General features: G+C 38.9%; 1 protein-coding gene across 1 annotated transcript; it reads left to right on the top strand.

The window, feature by feature from the left end:
• Window positions 1–4179: 4179 nt before the first annotated feature.
• On the top strand, window positions 4180–18739 carry si:ch211-247j9.1 (rho GTPase-activating protein 24). The gene is made up of 8 exons (XM_063011471.1): window positions 4180–4231; window positions 8774–8887; window positions 12745–12952; window positions 13573–13705; window positions 14120–14193; window positions 14284–14405; window positions 14643–15648; window positions 17661–18739. Exons 1-8 carry the CDS (start codon window positions 4180–4182, stop codon window positions 17896–17898), a joined length of 1947 nt encoding a protein of 648 aa, XP_062867541.1. The 3' UTR covers window positions 17899–18739.
• The last annotated feature ends 201 nt before the right edge of the window (window positions 18740–18940 follow it).

The raw sequence follows: 18940 nt of genomic DNA, 5'->3' as shown, positions 1-18940 counted from the left end.
GCATTATTCCTTGACTCTGTGCACGCGCCATCAATCAGCCATCAGAGGTCATAACTGAGAAGTCCCTATCCGGCTCCCACCCTGTATGAACAACTGCCAATCATTTTTTGTGTAGGCACCCAGCCTAGCCAGATGGCAGAGCTGAGTTTTGAATTTATCAATCAAAAGATGACATTTGGGCACTCAGGTGGCGCAGCGGTAAAACACACTAGCACACCAAAGCGGAGTTTCGAAGCAACGAGTTCAAAACCTGAGCACCCAAATATCATCTTTCGATTGATAAATAGGGAGACAATAGTGTACAGACCAACAGATGGGCAGTAATCAGTAATTGTATACCCACAAAGTTGACACCAATGGTAGTTATAGCTTATAAAGCTTTTAAACAAGTACTTAACAAATTGCTCTGCTAATGTTAATACTATATGGCCAAAAGTATTTTTTCTGTAGTATTATGGCCACTCCATTTTGTCTTTGGTGCTTTGTATAAAGTACCCCTGAATGGATGATTTTAAGCATTTATGTATAATCATAATTTGTATTTCTTCTGCAGAACAGAGATTAATACATTTGCAGCATGTCCTACAGCTTTAAGTTCAATACTTCATATTGTGCATGTTAAACTTTTCAACTACTTTTCAATTTATGTATATATCCTAAATTATATGTATATTCTTGTGTATATTTAAACCAAATATGTGAGTGATCAGTACCTGGAGGACAGTGTATGGACGATGTACCAGTAAGCAAACCATACTAGAATACATAGTGGCTAATGATGATGCTAATTATTATTTACACCTATTAAAATCCATCTTTGACCTTATTTGCATGCCATGATGTGTTTTAGGCTGTAGGGGGCAGACGCAGTTTGTTAACAGCTTTAAAGTCTGGGACACAACGGTAGGAAGGAATTTATAATTTGGGTTTCCAGCACATTTACAGGTTGTTTCCTTATGGAAAGGTCAGCAAGGGCTTCCTTCAAAATTTAAATGAAATTTTAATTCATACCACCGGCCTTCTATTGCAGCACTTTTAATCTTAGAGATTGACACTCATGATAATGGAGGCATGATTAAGTGTGGATGTGAGAAAAGTCGCAGGCCAGTGTGTGTCTGGTTTCATTTTCTGGAGAGCCTCCGCCCGAGCACATGAATGGCATGACTTAAGCATATTGACACAATGGTTGACGAAGGCTTTCAGTGGTAATTGGAATTGCCTCAGCCCTGGCCATGCAGTGAATCACTACAGACTGAAAGCAGAAAGCACAGAAAAAAAGCACAAAACAAGAGTGGATTTCAGCAGGGTTGTTGTTGGCATAAATTTTATAGGCAGCTGCCTTGGGCAACATTCTACTAGTACTACATTTTAGGCAGAAGCACTGCAAGCATGATGTGTAATCCTGGTTAAAAAACATAGGGCCAATAGATTCATTCTTACCAGCACTGAACATATGAAATGTTACACTATTTTAAGCATTTACTAATACCTTTATTTTATTTAAAATTATTTACACAACCCAAAAACATCAGGAACAGGACAGAGTACTGAAGAAAACCCATGCAGATGTGGAAGAAAATGCCAAATTGTTTTTTACAGACAGTGACTGAAAAGCAAACCTGACCAAACCCAGAGTAAATGCCACTGAAGTTTCTACAAACTGAATGTCTTCATAAACTTAGCTTGTTACACAAGGGCATAGTCTTGCTGGAAATGAAAAGGCTTTCAGTTGTTAATAGCCATATAGATAGTATAGTGTACTGAAATCCTAGGGTGCCCAAAATGCTAGGGAATAACAAAAATGTGAGGTTTATTCTCGATTTGCAGGTTACGTTGGCGCTGTGTCAACATGTCGACAAGTCTTTTGCAAGTTTCCTTTGTGTATGCAAATAGACATCATGTTCAGCCTCAAGCTTGTTGTGATGGAGTGCATTGTCAATTTCCTCGGGATGCACTTTGGCCAGAAGCCAACTCCAACAAGATGAGCTTTGCATTAGTGAAATCTTTAAAAACTACAAAACATAACTCAAGTTGATTGCTGCTCATTTATCATTTGGTAGCAAAGAATAAATGCCAACCACAGACACTGGCATATTGATGGTTGCTACTAAATACATTTATTTTAAAATGTCAGCTGTCAGAGAAGAAGAAATTTTTTATTGTTTGAGATAATCAAATAGTTTCAGAGAAACAGTATAAGCTAGAAAACAGACATTGCTGAGATATGAGATGCTCGCATTTGTAGGGAGTTTCTTTCTACTGTTTATACGCTATTGTGCAATATACAATATCAGGTATGTTGAGTATCAGTTTATACTGAATAGTGTGCTTACATCTTTACAGTCACTAGATTTGGACAGCAGTGGAACACAACATATAAAGAAAACCAAAAAAGTATTTTGATGACCTAGATTAGCCACTATACGTTGTAATATTTAGGACAAATTGTGTAAATGCAAGATAACAAAACTATGCTAAATACGAATACATTTAAAGACTGACTCTCCCAAAGTGTTTACAGTGTTAACATTAAATGTTGTGGCGCCTAGGTGGCGGAGCGGAATATTTCACTAGCACACCAGCGCCGGGATTCTGAACTCCTCGGTTTGAAACTTGGCGTTGCCACTGGTCAGCTGGGCGCCATCGAGCGGGCATTACTGCCAGTGCCTGCAGATAGGGATGACCGGACTATGTGGATGGGGTCTTCAAACGCTGTGTAAGCACCCTGATTAGCAGATACGGCTGCACGTGGGCTGTACCTCAACTGCAATCTGGGATCAGCGGAAGACAAATTGACTATGCTAAATTGGGAGAAAATGCATAAATAAAATAGAAAAAAAAAACATTAAATGTTGTGTATGGATAATTAATAGGTCAAATGTTTATATGAGAGGGAAAACATACACACAGAATTCCATCTCAGGCTTCACTTGCTGGCTAGCATCAGTTAGCATTTGTCATTATGGGGCTTACACCAACAATCTTCTGTCTACCTCAGTAACCTCAGTTTTTCTTTTTTCTTTTTTTTTAGCAATGCACCAATACCATTTTAGTTTGTTTTTCAATTGTTATGACTTTAAGTATCTGATACTGAAATTATATGCATTTTTTGCCAATTGAAAGTCATAGATGTTGGTAGTGCTTCAAACCAGTTTGTGGCCTATGTTGATATGCATAAGTGGTGCATTGGTGTATTGGAGATAATTTTATTTTTTTTAATTTCACTAAAACATTTCATGCCAGTACTTGATATGTAGTACCCTGCTTCTTTTACTGGCTAGATCATTCAGTATGGGCATTAGCTGTAAACCACTGTTGTGGCATTCACAACAAGCAAGTGTCCTTACTGGTCCATCCGACATTTGATGAGATGTGTAAAGTCTAGTCAGATGAACTGTTTTTTTCTTTCAAATGAAGTGACCCTTTTTCATCAGGATCAATATATCTCAGACATTCCTGCCAGGCCAAGGGACATAAATCTGGTGTACGGAAAGAGAGAGAGAGAAAGAGTAAATGAAAGAGATGACAGAATATAGTAGCAAGGACAGAATATAGTAGGAAGAAGAAAAGCAAGAGAGTTGAGGGAGCCTATGTAAATGGCTCCTCTTAGCATAATGGATAATGGTTCAAAAGTTTAACTCACCGTCCACCCGCTCTTGTCTTTATAACCTCTTTGAGTCATTGCGTGCGGGTGAGGGCCGATCATGTCGATGGCCATTAAACCAAATGCTGGGTGGCTGGTGGGGGGCTGCGGGTGCGGGGAGGTAGATGCATTAGGGAAATTGGCCCTGCTTGCCTGAAATGCTGTACTGTACTGAAGTAATTACAGCTGCTGGCGGGATGCTGAGGCCAGACTTTGGCTTCGGGAGTGTGTGTGTGTGTACGTGTATGTCTGCCGCAGAGGGCCCCCGCCCATTCTCCTATCTCCCCAAGTACAGACTGCCAGGGGGGTAGAGCTGGATCTTTATTGATGGGATGGATGGAGAGGGAGATGTGGGGAGTTAGATGGAAGGAGCGGCGGTTCGGCCAGGCCATGGAAGTGCCGGAGGGACTGGTCTCAGGAACACCGCTGCCAAGGCCAGCCTCTGTTCACCAACATCTTTAATGTTGATAGAATGATGAACAGCACCACGGTACTCCAGCAAATATAGGGTGCTGCATGTGAATTACACCTGCAGCATGGGACTCACCTGTTTTAAGTCTTGGAAGTTTGACAGTGTCACACAGAAAGGTAAGCGTACCTGTTTTATGTGGTTGGTACAACTTACCTACACCTATGCTACAGGTGACCTGATATGGATTCTAACAAATGACAACATTGAGCTGTTTGTAGATATCTTTCAGAGATTGATGCTGTTTTTCTAATATGCCAATTCAAAGACAAAGCATTGTTGTTTCTTTCCTTCATCCTCAATAAATGTTCGATCCTGATCCGGATTGGTGTTGAACCCTTCCACAAAAACACCAGGTGTAAATATGTCCTGGACAGAGCACCAGTTCATTAAAGGGTGTCACATGCTTACCCATTTGCTCAATTCTTTACACCTCATGACAATTAAGAGTAGCCTAGAACTTACCCCTGGCATGCTTTTGGGAGGTACAAGGAAGCTGGAGCAGCCAAGGGAAACCCACATGGACATAGGAAGAGCATGACAACTTTCATACACATCCTAACTAAAGTGGAAGTCTAAACCCAGGTCCTCAGGATCCTGGAACTGTGACATTCACTCTGACTGCTGTGCAACCAAGCTGTCCAAAAGAAGAGATACTTTACCAGATAAATAATTTAATCAGCTATCAATATCTGTCAAGCAGTTTTGACATATTCTGGAACATGTCCTCAGTAGAGACATGGTCATCACTGTAAGTAGACTTTTATCTATGAGTATCTGTGGATTAAGTAATTGTGAAGGTTACTATCCTGGACACTAATTCCATTTGATGTTAGAGGACAGCATAACAAACACAAAAAAGGCCAATGGAGTGAGCACAGGATGTGTTAACAGATTTATGGATGCATGGACACTTGAAGGACAGATTTAGCATTATCTAAGAGATTGTTACTTAATACACTAAGCTGAACAACACTTTGTGGGTGGTGTAGTGTTGCAGATGATAGAGTGGGTGTCACACAGCAACATCAGTCCAGAACATTTAGCTTATAACTGACAGTCTAATTAATCCCAAACATGTTTAGTGAGGTTGAGGTCTTCAACACCAGACTTGTCACTCCATGTCTTATAGACCTCACTTTTTGCACAGTGGCACAGTTATGATGGAAAAAAGTAAATTGTTTATTGTATATTTATTGTTTAGTGTTACATTTTATACACGTAGTGTGGGTGTAGCTTAAACACCTAAACTCATTAATAGAAGGATTGTCCAAATACTTTTGTCTATATAGTGTAGGATGTTTAATTATGTTAAGTTTCGTGTTTGTTTAATGGGTAAGTCTAGAAAAGTCTAGCAAAACAGAACTGCTGAATGTTGAAGTATGCAAAGAAGTGTAAATATCATTTGTTTATGGTCGCAGCAGTCACTGCGAAACTTCAAGCTGCCTTTTGAAGCAATGCCAGAGCAGAAACAGTTCATTTGGAGCTGCATGAAGTTAGGTTCTTTTAATTAGCATGAACTCACACTGTGTAATGCAAAAGTCAGCTGCTGTGGTCTAAAGCACACTGCTAATGGACTTTGGAGGAGTAAAATGCATTCCTGGGAGTGGGACATAAAAATTACACTTCAACAAGTCTGTACTGAGCCGTAATTAAATCCATATGAATTGATAAATTGCAACACTGAAGTGACTACCTACTGCCAACTAACTGTTAAATACAATGAAATCCCAGCAGTAATGTTTTAAAATCTAGAGGATTTAAAACTCATTCCAGAAACAAGAAGGCTTGCATAGCAACAAAGGGAGTTTAACTTCATTATAGTCCTCATGGTTTTAGATGTAATGTTTGGCAAAGGCTGTTGACTTCTCCATTCCCATTCAAATAAAATGACTATATCCATTAAAATGACAAGGCTAAGAACCCAAACTGTCAGGTCTTAAAAAACAGGTCTAACATTAATTAAAAGTTGCTGAATCATGGGTGACACTGTCCTCAGTCAAGCCAGATTGCTTTTTCTACATAGGTGTGCTGATTATGGAGTCTCTAAACACAAGGCGGGTGGCACAGTGGCTCAGTGGGTAGCACTGTCACCTAACAGCAAGAAGGTCCTGGGTTCGATTCCCAGGTGGGGAGGTCCGGGTCCTTTCTGTGTGGAGTTTGCATGTTCTCCCTGTGTCTGTGTGGGTTTCCTCCCACAGTCCAAAGACATGCAGTCAGGTTAATTTAAGATACAAAATTGTCCATTACTGTGTTTGACATTAAACTTGTGAACTGATGAATCTTGTGTAACCAGTAATTACAGTTTCTGTCATGAATGTAACCAAAGTGTGTAAAACATGACGTTAAGATCCTAATAAATAAATAAATAAATACTAAACACATGGCAATTTAGAGCTCGCTTGACTGTAAACAGTAAAATCCATGTTCCTATATTATATTTATTACTACTAAAATATTTTACTACTTTTTGTATTATATCTAATAATCCAAACAATTCGTCTCTCAGTGTATGGAGACAGTTTTGAATCTTAATTTTTGTAAAGCTGCTTTAGGACAATATTTATAGTAAAAAGCATTATACACATATGTACATTTTACATGACTGTTTAAGTTCTTTCTAAGACTCTAAGATTCTAAACTTGGCATAAAACAACTAACAAACTAGCTAAATTATGATATTATTTTACCCTCCAACCTTTTAATTTTTAACACTCAGTATAATGATGGAAAAACTTGAATTTATAAAACTTTTTGGACACAGCGGTACATGTTCTAATAATTCAGTCAGAGAAAAAAAAACTTGCAGACTTCCAAAAATTCTAGTAAATGTCTCTTACAAGGGTACAAGGGTAAGTACAGCCCATTCATTTAATATTGTGAGTTTTCCTAGATAAAAAGGTCATTTAGCATCCCATTTGTTCTAACAGATCAGTTGTTAATTTAGAAATGTTTGTACTCTTTGTTTTCCTGACCAAAAAAAAAACCTTTTATACCTACTGATACATTGTAATCTACTTAAGATAGGGTTTATAGACATTATCTTTCTACCGTATTATCAGTGCAAGGTAGTGCAGCTGATAAAGAACTAGTCACTGAGATTGCTACAGATGTTCACTTACATTAAGCTCATCTTAAGCTTGTTACACATACATTATAGTCACTTCCCTTTAGCCCTACGGATGTCTTGTATCTGCTTCTATTATCATTAGGCTGTGGCAGGTTCTGCAATTCATGCGTGGACTGAAAGAATATATTGGTAAACCACTCAGGAGATTTTTACTGCTCTGTGTAGGTGAAGAAAAGTGTCTGGCTGAAATTAATTACTGCGCTCTCTCAGCAAAATGCGACTGGAATATGGAGAATGGTTTAATTGTGGCCGGGACCCATTCTGTGATTAATATCTCCTCCAAGAAACCGCAAGACCTTTTTTAAATTAAATTATAAAGAAAATCAATGCTGTGCTCTTCCGCTTTTAAGCTTAATACTGTTTTAGGATGAGAAATGGACACCCGATTGTTCTCTGGCCATTATCTCAGTAAGAGACTAGGAAAAAAGAAAGGATTGACTGTGACTTGTAAAAGATCTTTTTAATTAGGCCCATTTAACCTTAACGGAGATGGTTCATATCTGTTTTCCGCTCAGTAAAACAGTATGGTAATTTTATTCTCAATGAGGCAGGTAATAAGTGGAAAGTGAATACTCCCAGCTTTGATACTTTTGGTTTATCCACTATGCACTATAATGTGTGTAATGTAACTTAGTGTGACACAAACTAAATAGCTCAAGGGTTCAAATGCTGCTTTACTCAAGCTGGATTCATTTGCTCTTTTGATCAACATTCAAGAAGCAAATCACATCAACAAAACCTAAACATCATATTTATGTATATAAATATTTATATTTATAAAAACAATGGAAAAATGTCAAATTAAATTAAGCCTCCACACTTCACTAGATTTAAGAACTTTACAGCAGGGATTTCACTGCCATGTGTTTCAGGTCTTTATTTCAAGTGAATATAATCCTAATTAGCCTATTTAAATTAATTTCAGTAACAGGCAAAACAGCTTGTAATATTAAAATGCAACAAAGCAATTAAAGTAGGGAATTAAGATAGCCTTCTACCTCCTTGTTTCCTGATTCCTTACAGCACCTTCAGAGAAAAAAGATGTCCTTAAAGATGTCTGACTTTGATTAATTTTTGAATCACTGGCTGAAGGGTGTAGGAGCTAGTAATTAAGGAGGCATCAATAAGCATTTCCAGGAGCAAACTTACAAAAAGCTTCTCTTCTCGATGTTGATTCTGGAAGAACAGACCATTTATATGATTTTACAATTGTGCTTTTAAGATTTTCATCATTATGGTCAAATAATAAGCAATTATTCTGATTTTTAAAAGATTTATTATTTTGAATTGATGCATGTTTTAGGTCTTTTACTTATTGTTAATGTACAAGATAAAATTCAGTGTGAAATATTAGTTTAATGTTTGTACCCTAGTTGATACCAACTGTGTATTTCCAACCAAAATACAGAAACTTTTGATTACTGTGCCAATCCGACAGTTACTGTGCTCATGATATCTAAACAAAATTACTAAATGCATGCTATTAAATATACTAAGCAGTTGACTGTTTCCCATATTTTTTCTCTGACAGGGAACAGAGATGTATTAGCAAGCCCTGGGTCATACTTTTTCCTGTCTAACAGCTGTGGTCAAGGGGATGAATGGCTAAAGAGCCTCAACAAGGGAGTGTGGATACCTTTTACAGGTAATTACTAAAAAACATACGTAGATATGTGGGCATTAGCTAAATCTGACAAAGGAGGGTTCTCAGGTCCTAGGTTTGGTTCTTATTTCTCATGTTCTTCCGGTGTCTGTGTGTGTTTCCTCTGAGTATTTTGATAAAAATGCAGAAGGTAAGCTGAATGTTCTTAAATGTCAAAAGACATAAGAATTGAGCGAGTGAATGCGTGACTGTCTCCATATGAATGTTGCCATATGAATTGCCACTTGTCCAGGGTGAGATCCTGGCTTACACCCAGTGTTTTGAAGGATGTTTTGATTGCTAGCTGATGTGTGATAGGATAGACTTTGCAGGAACTAAACTAGGAGAATATCAACCCCAAACTGTATGAACCCATTAACAAACCAAAACAGCCATTAGAAAGTATATGGAACAGTGGTCCAGTGGTCAGAAATAAAACAGAAGTTCATCTAGTAAAGTTTAGTGGCTGCCATGCAAGAAAGTAGGTCTTGCCCAAAAATAGGAATCCTGGAGTTTGAATGTGTTGTTGATTACATAGACCAAGATAAAGCAGAAGTAGTGACCTTTGCGCAGCTTATTTGACTTTAAAACATGTTCTATCGGCATATTATCAGTATTTTTTAATGGTTCTTGGTTACACTGTACAGGTGGGAACAGGTGCATTACAGAAAATTTGTGGAATGATCAAAAGCATCACTTCAACTTTTTTAAGTAAACCATATTGGGTAAACCGTACACACTCATAGCCACAACACACTTTACAAACACACACTTATTTACTGACAAAATACATAAATTCCTCTCAGTTTCTAGACCTTTTCAATGCATTACATGTTTTAATGTCTTGCCTCAAACATTTGTCAAAAAAGCATTTGTCTATATACCCCTAAAACTGGCATTCAGACAAACAGGCAAAAACTAAATTGTGTGTGTACCTTTTGTTGAAGGATTGGAACAAAAGTATCATAAACGTTCTGGGGTCAGTCAGAGTTAACACACTTGAAAGCTCTTGTTGCTCGATATAAACTTCCTGGCATAAGCAGATGATCCTGGATTGCAGCCCTTCATGCACTATTTTAGTATAGGCTCAGTTCAGGCAGCTCAGAGACAGCTTAAACCCAGTCTAGATTTCTGTACGGGGGTAAGGAAAGGAAATGTAAGACAGAGAGGGAGAGGGGTTTTAGGAAGCAGTGTCAGGATATCTGGCCAAATGCCAGGTTACACCAGTGTAAGAGTAGACCCTGCTTTACTTAAGGGGGTTGTCAGCTCCTTATCATTCTCTGTCTCAGTACTGATGGGTAGCAGTGAGGTGTTAGAACAAACTAACAATAGTATCAGTGCTCTGTGATTTAATCTACCTCAACATTTACAAATAGAATATCTTAAAAATAGGCTGTTGTCACCTTGGTGTGGGTTGTAAGTATGACTGTGCCCTTTTTAAAAAAGAAGTGACCATGTCAACACTGGTTGTTTATTAGGTCTCATGTTAACCACAATGTCTAGATAATTAACTTAAAAGTCTCAGATGGTTTAGCTGCAGCATATTTCACTAAGCAGCATAGCCCATGCTATCTTGTCAAGGCCAACCTTTTATTATCCACAGGATTACTCACAGCTTAGACAAAGAAGGTCTTAATTTCCTCTTTTAATTATTCCAAGACAGAGAAATCATCTGCTTTCCGAAAGCATAGTTCTGTTAATTTTAAGTTTGCATTAAACTGACTCAATGACTCCTGTCTTTGGGACAATATTCTGTGTACTAATAAAAAGAACATCATAACACAGCCAAAACCTCATCTCAACTTTGAAGCGTATTGGACAGAACCTTGTGGATTAAGGCCTAGTGCAAGGGAACAGTAAATACAAAAATTGTGAGTTATTAGTTTAGGTACAGTAGACTGTGTTTGCCAATTACATGACTAAAGATCAGACCACCGTTATGACTGAACAATGCAAAATTATTAAAATTTAATTATTAAAGAATATTAAAGGTTTCTTTTTAAAGAAAGAACACAATAGATTTTTATTTAAAGAACAGGAATGTTCCACAGCAAGTGTACCATGCCTAAGGGAAAACTGCTGTGTCCATCTAAATGTCCTAGCAGAGCTCATGCTGCTGAGTCTTTGTGGCTTATTTCTCAGGAGAGATTAACATTCCCAATGAATTCACCACATGACCTCCAAGCAATAACCGCTCCCCTCCTGGGATGTCTGTGCTAAGAAATTATTCATCAAAAAATAACACACTGCACGCTCAGTCAAGTTTCCTACATGCTGGGTTGGTGTCTCAGGACCCATTTTGGGCTGTGTTTGTCATCAGAGACCAAGTTACTCAAAGTGGACATAGGTTAAAAAGGGAGCTGGGGGAGTGTTCACTGCAGGCCAATTGAAAATCATTAAAGACAGACAGTTACAGAGGGTAGAGAAAGAGTAAAAAGGACACAGAGAAAAGAGAAAGAAAGCCTGGCAGAAGGTGAAGGAGTGGGTAAAAGGCAACTTGGTAGCTCATTTATTTTTAGTCAGTCTGTGACAGTGGTGTATAGTGTTAATGATTCATGGAGAGCAGAGGAGATAGGGGAAAAGAGTGAGCTGGCGCCACCCTGGCCATGCTCCAATAAGCCTGTGGAGGGGTAGTTTAAGCCAGGGGTGAGTGAGACTGGGGGCTGAGAAAAAAACAGAGCCTGGCAAAGGGAGATTTTTTTAAAGAGGGAAAGGAAAAACATAAGACAACAGGTCATGAAATCGTGACTTAACAAAATTTCAGGTATTTAGGCCTTGAAAAACATGCAACTTCCAATGACATGCAGTTCAGAGCGACAGTGAACTAAGGAGGTGTCTGCGTACGTCAGTGGAAACTCCTAACTACAATTAGTGGCAAACAAACTCCTCATCCAAGATAAACATGCTACATGACGAACTGAGACGAGTTGATTAACAGTCAGAGAACATGCTTTGAGAAGAGCTGTTCCTGGATCATTTGGGAGGACCAGACAAGTTTCACCTGACATGAAAAGGGCTGCAGGTTCAATCCAGAACACACCAGCATTGACCTGATATGTGGATTTGACTTTTCTACATTAATATTGCAGCAGGTCTGCTCATTTGTGGAACATATTGTCTGGAAACAATGCCTCCTGTTCAAGAATGAGAATTGCTGTCACCACTGGAATGCTGATATATCCGATTAGCCTGCATTTTTAAGTTTAAGTGTCACTGCACATCAGCAGGACAAAAGACTGTCTATCCTCAGCTTCAAATCTAACAGCACTTATCCACCTACATGCACATATTGCATGGGAGTCAAGGAGAAGGAGTATATTAAGCAAGGAAAGCAAGACCTACCGTTCCATACGGAGTGAGTATTTACAAAACAGAACCACTTTGTAGAACTACGAGGTGGAACCTTGCTTGCCTTTTTAATTAGTCCTTCACTCCGTTCTGGATTTCACTTGGAAAACACTGCTGACTAAAGACAGCTGGGACCCTGCTAAAGTAAGACTGTGTCTGAGAGAAGCAGACACAAAACTCCGGGAGGCGAGAAAAAGATGCCTGAGAGCAAGCAGGCGGTCCACCGCACAGGAAGCTACCTCTCCAACTCTGCTTACAGAAAAATTAAAAGGGTGCTGAGCTTTAAAAGACGTGAGTATTTCAAACCTTTACACAGAGGAACTTGATGCAATGCTATAACTTTTCCTCAGAACTTCAGAGAGACTTTTATTAGCTTCTCGCTCCAGAACTGCATGCTAGGCTATAAAATACTGGTCTGCTAGGAGTGCTTAAAATATCGTCTTTATATTTTTACACATTCTGAGGGTCAGGACAGAAACCCAGGGTTTAAGCCCTCTGCCTTTTTGTTTTAGGGGTGTTTGGGCAGCGGCTGGAGGAGACGGTGGTGTATGAACGCAGGTATGGGGACCACATGGTCCCTTTGGTGGTGGAGCAGTGTGCGGACTTCATCAGGGAACATGGGCTGCTGGAAGTTGGGCTCTTCAGGCAACCTGGCCAGGCGACACTTGTTAAGGAGTTGCAGGAAGCTTTTGATGCTGGTGAAAAACCCTCCTTTGATAGGTAAAAAAACATTTAGACTTTGTGTCATTTTACCTGTTGGTGGATAAAGAATTGTATGCATCGAGTGTTTTCTAATATTTTCCATGAATTATTTGCCTGTTCTTGTGTGAGATATATTAGTATGACTGTCAATATGTACAAAATCTAAATAAAATTAAAGGCACATTTAATAATTTAATTTAATAATAAAACAGCACAGACCTGGATAAAGATACAAGATTCCAAAAAACTGAACATATCCCAGACCTCTGTTTAGTCAGTAAGATGTGGAAACTATAAAGACTGTAGCCAAGGTCAAATCACTACTTTAATCTAGAAGGGTACCTAGTTGAAATGGCTAATGTATCACTCTAACCAAATCTGAGTCCCATAACCCATGTTATAAATTTAACATCATCATCTCCCCTGTAAAATATGGTGGTGGTAGCATCTGTATATGGTAGATGTATTTCACCTGCAAGAACTAGCAACATGGTTAGTATTACTGTTAAATTTGAATGGTGCCTGTTCAAACTTCAATAAAACAACCAAAGTTCACATTGTAAGTCAAATTAGCAAAGATATGAACAAAACAAATTCTGTTATGTTTGTGTGTATGTGTGTGTGTGTGTTTTACTCAGCAGTACTGATGTCCACACAGTGGCATCACTGTTGAAATTGTACCTCAGAGAGTTACCTGAACCACTGGTGCCCTTCTCCCGCTACCAACAGTTTCTTCTGTGTGGCAAGAAGATCCCCACAGGCCGGGAGCAGGTAACCATTACAGATGCTGTTTCAGTTAATTGCAGGTACCTTTATGAGGTTATACAACCCCGTACAGCACCAGAGTCCTAAGACCTGGGTTCAGTCTTTACCTCCAGATATTGTCTGTGAGGAGTATAACTGTGCTTTTATGTACAAAGCAAGGACCATAAAGACATGGTCTTGTCCAGCATCAGTGCCTGACCTTTCAAATGTTTTTTAACTGAATGGCAGAGTCTCACAGATGAAAAATCTTGTGGAAAACCTTTCCAGAAGTCTGGGAGCTGTTATGGCTACAAAGTGGGGGACAACTCAAAAGTTTTGCCCATTGTTTTTGAATCTGATGCCCAACAAGCTCATGGTCAGGTGTTCATGTAGTTTTTTTTTACCTTTCTTGATAGAAAACCCTCCTATGTTTGACTTTAGGGATTGCTGGAGTTAAAGAATCTTCTTCACGAGCTTCCTGTAGCCAACTTTAATCTCCTGAAATACATCTGCCAGTAAGTGTGGGATCTAGAGTGCCTTCAGATCATCATTAAAATTCATATTTGTCACCATTCGTATGACAGATCTAAACATCTCTGTTGCAGATTCCTAAGTGAGGTCCAGTCCCACTCTAGCACCAACAAGATGAGCATCCAGAACCTGGCCACTGTTTTTGGTCCAAACATCCTCCGGCCCAAAGCTGAGGACCCTGAAAGTATAATTGGTGGTAAGTAGAAAAGCACTGATCCCATGTTTTCTTTTATTATCAGTACAAACCTTGGATTATCATCGTCTGATATTCTTATGGTAACTAAGTATTTAATTTCATCCCTTGGTCTTTATATTACGTGACCTCTATTATTAGCTTTTAATTCAAATTGCTCTTTTCTGTAAAGCTCATAGTAGTGCTGCTAAGCATTCATTTGCCTCTTCATACTGATATTTGTATAACCCTTCTCTCTAGGTACGGCTGCGGTACAGCATCTGATGTCAGAGCTGATCGGAGAACACAGTATGCTTTTCTCAAGAGAAAAGCCCTGCAAGGCTCCCAGAACCTCCATACCAGCCTTTTCTCCCACACACAAACAAGGCAGCCAGGTAGAGTGGATCCTTAACAACCCATCTGGCCATCCAAAGGAGTCTCAGCTAGAATGGAACCCAAATCGACAACTTCAATCAGTCCACACTTTCATGCCGTGTTCTCGGAAGCTTTCCCTGCCCCTTATCACTGAGGATAAACCATCTTTCCAAAGTCATCACACTCCACATCATCTACTTTTGGTACAGCAGCTGCAGCCTGAGGTCTCTTCCCAGCCCCTGCCTCAGAGCTCAGCACAGGAGCCTTCCCAAACAGGACTTGTACCTCTGCTGACCACACCACCCACTGCCTCTTCTTCTATGACTACTGTGGCAGAAGTTGGGAATGAGGACCCTTCTCAGCCTTCTAGGTGGCCTAGCCAGGGTATGTGTACCTGGGAGACTGAGAAAGTCCACGACGACAGTGGTGGAAGCAGTGAAGCCCAAGACAGCAACTTGTCTGTGTATGACAACATAGTGACTGAGTTACGACTGGACGAATGTTTAGAGGATGGGGAACTTGGCACTGGAATAATAGACTTTGAGGGTGGAACTGCCAGCATGATTGACAGCAACAGCTCCTGGTCTTTGTGCGAGGTCCTACTCATGGATGGAGGGTCTGAAAGTGGTGGCCCTGATAGCCCTTATTTTAACCAAGGCTCAGTATGTTTTACTTCCAGTAAAACAGATGAAGAGCCACATCCCAACTCCCCTACTTCATCCACTGCTCCCACAGATGCCCCTCTGAGCACAGGTAGCAGTGAAGTCTTTCTTCCAAGTGCTCCTTCAGACCAGCAAGACCTGCCCGCCTCTCAAGCCATACAGTGCATTCTGGTTGGTCTCAGACAGCAAATGGCCAGACAGAAAGTGGATTACGAAGACAAAATTAACAGGTGAGTCTTACTACAGTCTCTTTCACATACAAAACCCAGGACATTACCTTACAACAAAAAGATATTTAACTAATCACATTTTTTTTTTTTTTGTGTATAGATGCTTAATGATAAAGTGATAAAGACTCAGGACAGGAACATTTTCTCAACTGTTACATTAACTTTTTTTAAAGAATGTTTTGGAATAATTTTTGTAGGTGTTGAAGTGAATTTTTCACCATCTTTGCAGGATCTCCGTTCTGTATATTGCGCTTCATAATGTAGCACACATTTGCAATGGGCGGCAGTCTGGACTGCAGGCTGGTCAGTGTAGCACCTGCACTCTCTTACTACGAAGCCACACTGTTGTAAGACGTCTTGTAGATCAGCATATTTTCTGCTCAGCATTAAACGTTGATTATTTGGCCACAAAGTTGTACACAATATGGGCAAACCTCGATCAGTTATTGCTTATAATTGACTAGGGATGTAACGATGCACCACAAGACAGTTAAAAATCGGTGTACATGTGCCACGATTCAAATCGGTAATTCATGTAAAATGAATCGATATTCATTTTAAACAACAGAGGGCACTGGCGCTATTCACCTCGCCTGGTTGACATCACTACACAGAGTTGCCAGGTACTGGATTTTTCTGCCAAATTTATTTATGTGAGGATTCTTTATATGTATTATGTGGGATTTTTATGTGAGATTTGTTTTAAAATTTCATTTCATTTTTTTTTACACAAAAAGGGAAATGTGCAGCATTGTTTTGCAGTTTGTAGCTACCTCAGAAATAAAAGGGCAAATAAAAGATAAGCACAAATACAGTTTTTCATTTTATTTTTTTATTTTTTTATTTTTTAATAATAAAAGAAAACTTTTAGAGAACCCAGTATCGTGAATCGTATTGCATCGTGGGTAGAGTGTATCGTTACATCCCTATAATTGACAGCTTTTTGGCAGTGCTCCTGTTGTACCTAAACATAATAGAATCTAATGGAGCATGATACCTATTTTCATGTGAAAAGTTTCAAAACTGGTGTTTTTGATCATTCCCATCTGTCCTATTTTCATTTGGGAAGTGCACAGGTCTCAAAGCAACAAATTAGCGATTTACAGGGAATTTATTAACAAAAATAGTCATAGTCAATAAGATAAAACATTACATACCATAATATAAATATAAATAAACTTTATTAAAATTTTATAAATAAAATTATCCATGTTTTTTTTTTTTTTCATTTATTTTCTTTTTATTTACTGTTCCAACTTCTTTAAAACTGGGTTTGGTGCCATCATGTCTCCTAGTAATGGTCCAGCTTCTACTAACAGATAAGGGCTACCAATAATAAACCTGGACTTGTTCTGACTTGATTTGTGCTCACACTTAATTTTGCTCAGATAATTAACAGTGCATGGTTTGGAATTTAGGCTCTATTGGTTACAAGGTGAATTACAGAATGCAGTTCCCTGTAATCATATTATAATGTGCTCTCTTAGTGAATCTTAGCCTTTTTAAGACAGGGACCTAAAAAGGGGTTGAAAATTTTTCACAACCCCCTCATTTTTTTAAGTGCAGTACTGGCAATAAGTGCATATTTTACATAATGTTTGCTAAGCAATTTCATCACTTAAAAAATGAAAGCATGATGTAAGAACTGTTCAAGAAACTGATTTTTAATACCCATAATGACTATGACATAAAATGATAGTCAGCTTTTAAATTATTCTATAATGAAGTGATCTGTCTAGAATTACATATTCAAACATTTCAGGTCACCACACATAGGGTCCTGCATCCAAGATTGTTGTGCTGTGTTAGTCTTTTGATACACATGCTTTAAGTACATTTGTAATTTGATGTCAACAAATCTTTTCTAGGTATATATGTTATTAGCAAAGTCAATAAAACATTAACCAATGCACCTTTAACTGGTAAATCTTGACACTGGCATGGTGGATGTTGGTTTGAAAATATGCAAGCGTGAAACAAACTTGGATTTACTGTTGTTTTCATCTCTTGAGGTTGGAACAGCGAAACGAGGCACTCCAGGGACAGGTGGCAGGACTACGTGCAACTCTGGAGCAACATCGACTCTGGGTCAGCGTGGCTGAGATCAAGATGAGGAACATGGAACGTGCTCGAGCTGATGCAGATAAACGAAACGCTGCTCTACAGCATGAGATGGAGCAGTTCTTCACCACTTTCGGAGAACTGAATTCAGAGGCTCGAAAAACAGAGCGCATCATTCAAAGCTTTTAAAATTCACAAGATGCTTCCATATTTTAGTCAGGTTTATAACACATGCTAGGATTTTCCCCTGGCTTAATGGAAACCCACTGCACTAAAAGGAAAATGTTCCCCAATTTACAAACCGGTGCTAACTTAAATGTAACAGATGGGACAGATGACTGAAAATTGGCTTTTTGTACATAAGCAGGTACACAAAGTCAACAGAATGACTCAAAGGTTGGGTAAGAGGTTGTCCAAATTCAATCTGTGCATTGATTCATCATTTACAGTACGGTATACAAAAAGTATGCAAACCTTTGGGCTCAATTAAAGTGATGAGATTGGAGGTTTGTAAGATTGCTTGCTTGCTTCCACGGTCAGAGCTGTTTTGGTGACACAAAGAGGACTTAAGACACTGGTGCACAGCTCTAGTCCTGGATGGCCAGAGTTCAAAACATTTTAATGATTCCCTGCACTAATACACCAGATTTGTTTTTTCCATGTTTTGTAAAGCTGAAATCCAGCTCTTTAGGACTTGAGTGGTGCACCCTGACGTATGATGAAAAAGTGAGAAAGACATTTATACAAGCCATCAGATGGGATTTATAATCGATTTAGGGGTTTAAAGACCTAAAAGCTTTGTTTAAATAATGCTTTTTTTGCCAATTTTAACCCCTCTTTGACCCAGAATGCAACAGATTAACAGCTGAATGCAGAAATCTGTGCTTTGGAATGTTCAGGGTTCACAAACATTTTCTTGCTACTGTACGTCTAGCAAGCATGGTGTCATTGCTGTAACCAGGACTGCCTTTATATGAAGGAGAATGAACAAATATAAAACAATAATAAAACCTGTTTTTATTTTCATCAATGATTTAATGCACTGACTAAATATATCTATCATTGCTTCTTTTGGTACATTTTGATTGTATTACCAGTCACACAGGTCTGCTGTATATAAACAGTTCAGGTCAAAAGTTTATGTACAGGCTTAGTGTGTTGTGGCAGTCTTGGGCTGTCAGTGATTTCAGCAACTTTTCTTTTTGTATTTGAATGACAAAATCACGCTTCT

Source organism: Trichomycterus rosablanca, chromosome 16, assembly GCF_030014385.1.
Source record: "Trichomycterus rosablanca isolate fTriRos1 chromosome 16, fTriRos1.hap1, whole genome shotgun sequence".
Taxonomy (NCBI): Eukaryota; Metazoa; Chordata; class Actinopteri; order Siluriformes; family Trichomycteridae; genus Trichomycterus; species Trichomycterus rosablanca.
The sequence above is the reverse complement of the archived record's forward strand: the minus strand, read 5'-3'. Positions and strand labels throughout refer to the sequence as shown.

Bases quoted from the DNA above. Each gene is read 5' to 3' on its own strand.
- si:ch211-247j9.1 (XM_063011471.1), top strand. From the start codon at position 4,180: ATGGGACTCACCTGTTTTAAGTCTTGGAAGTTTGACAGTGTCACACAG. The intron at 4,232-8,773 runs GTAAGCGTACCT...TTTCTCTGACAG, and splicing joins TGACAGTGTCACACAGAAAG to GGAACAGAGATGTATTAGCA. The intron at 12,953-13,572 runs GTAAAAAAACAT...TGTTTTACTCAG, and splicing joins GAAAAACCCTCCTTTGATAG to CAGTACTGATGTCCACACAG.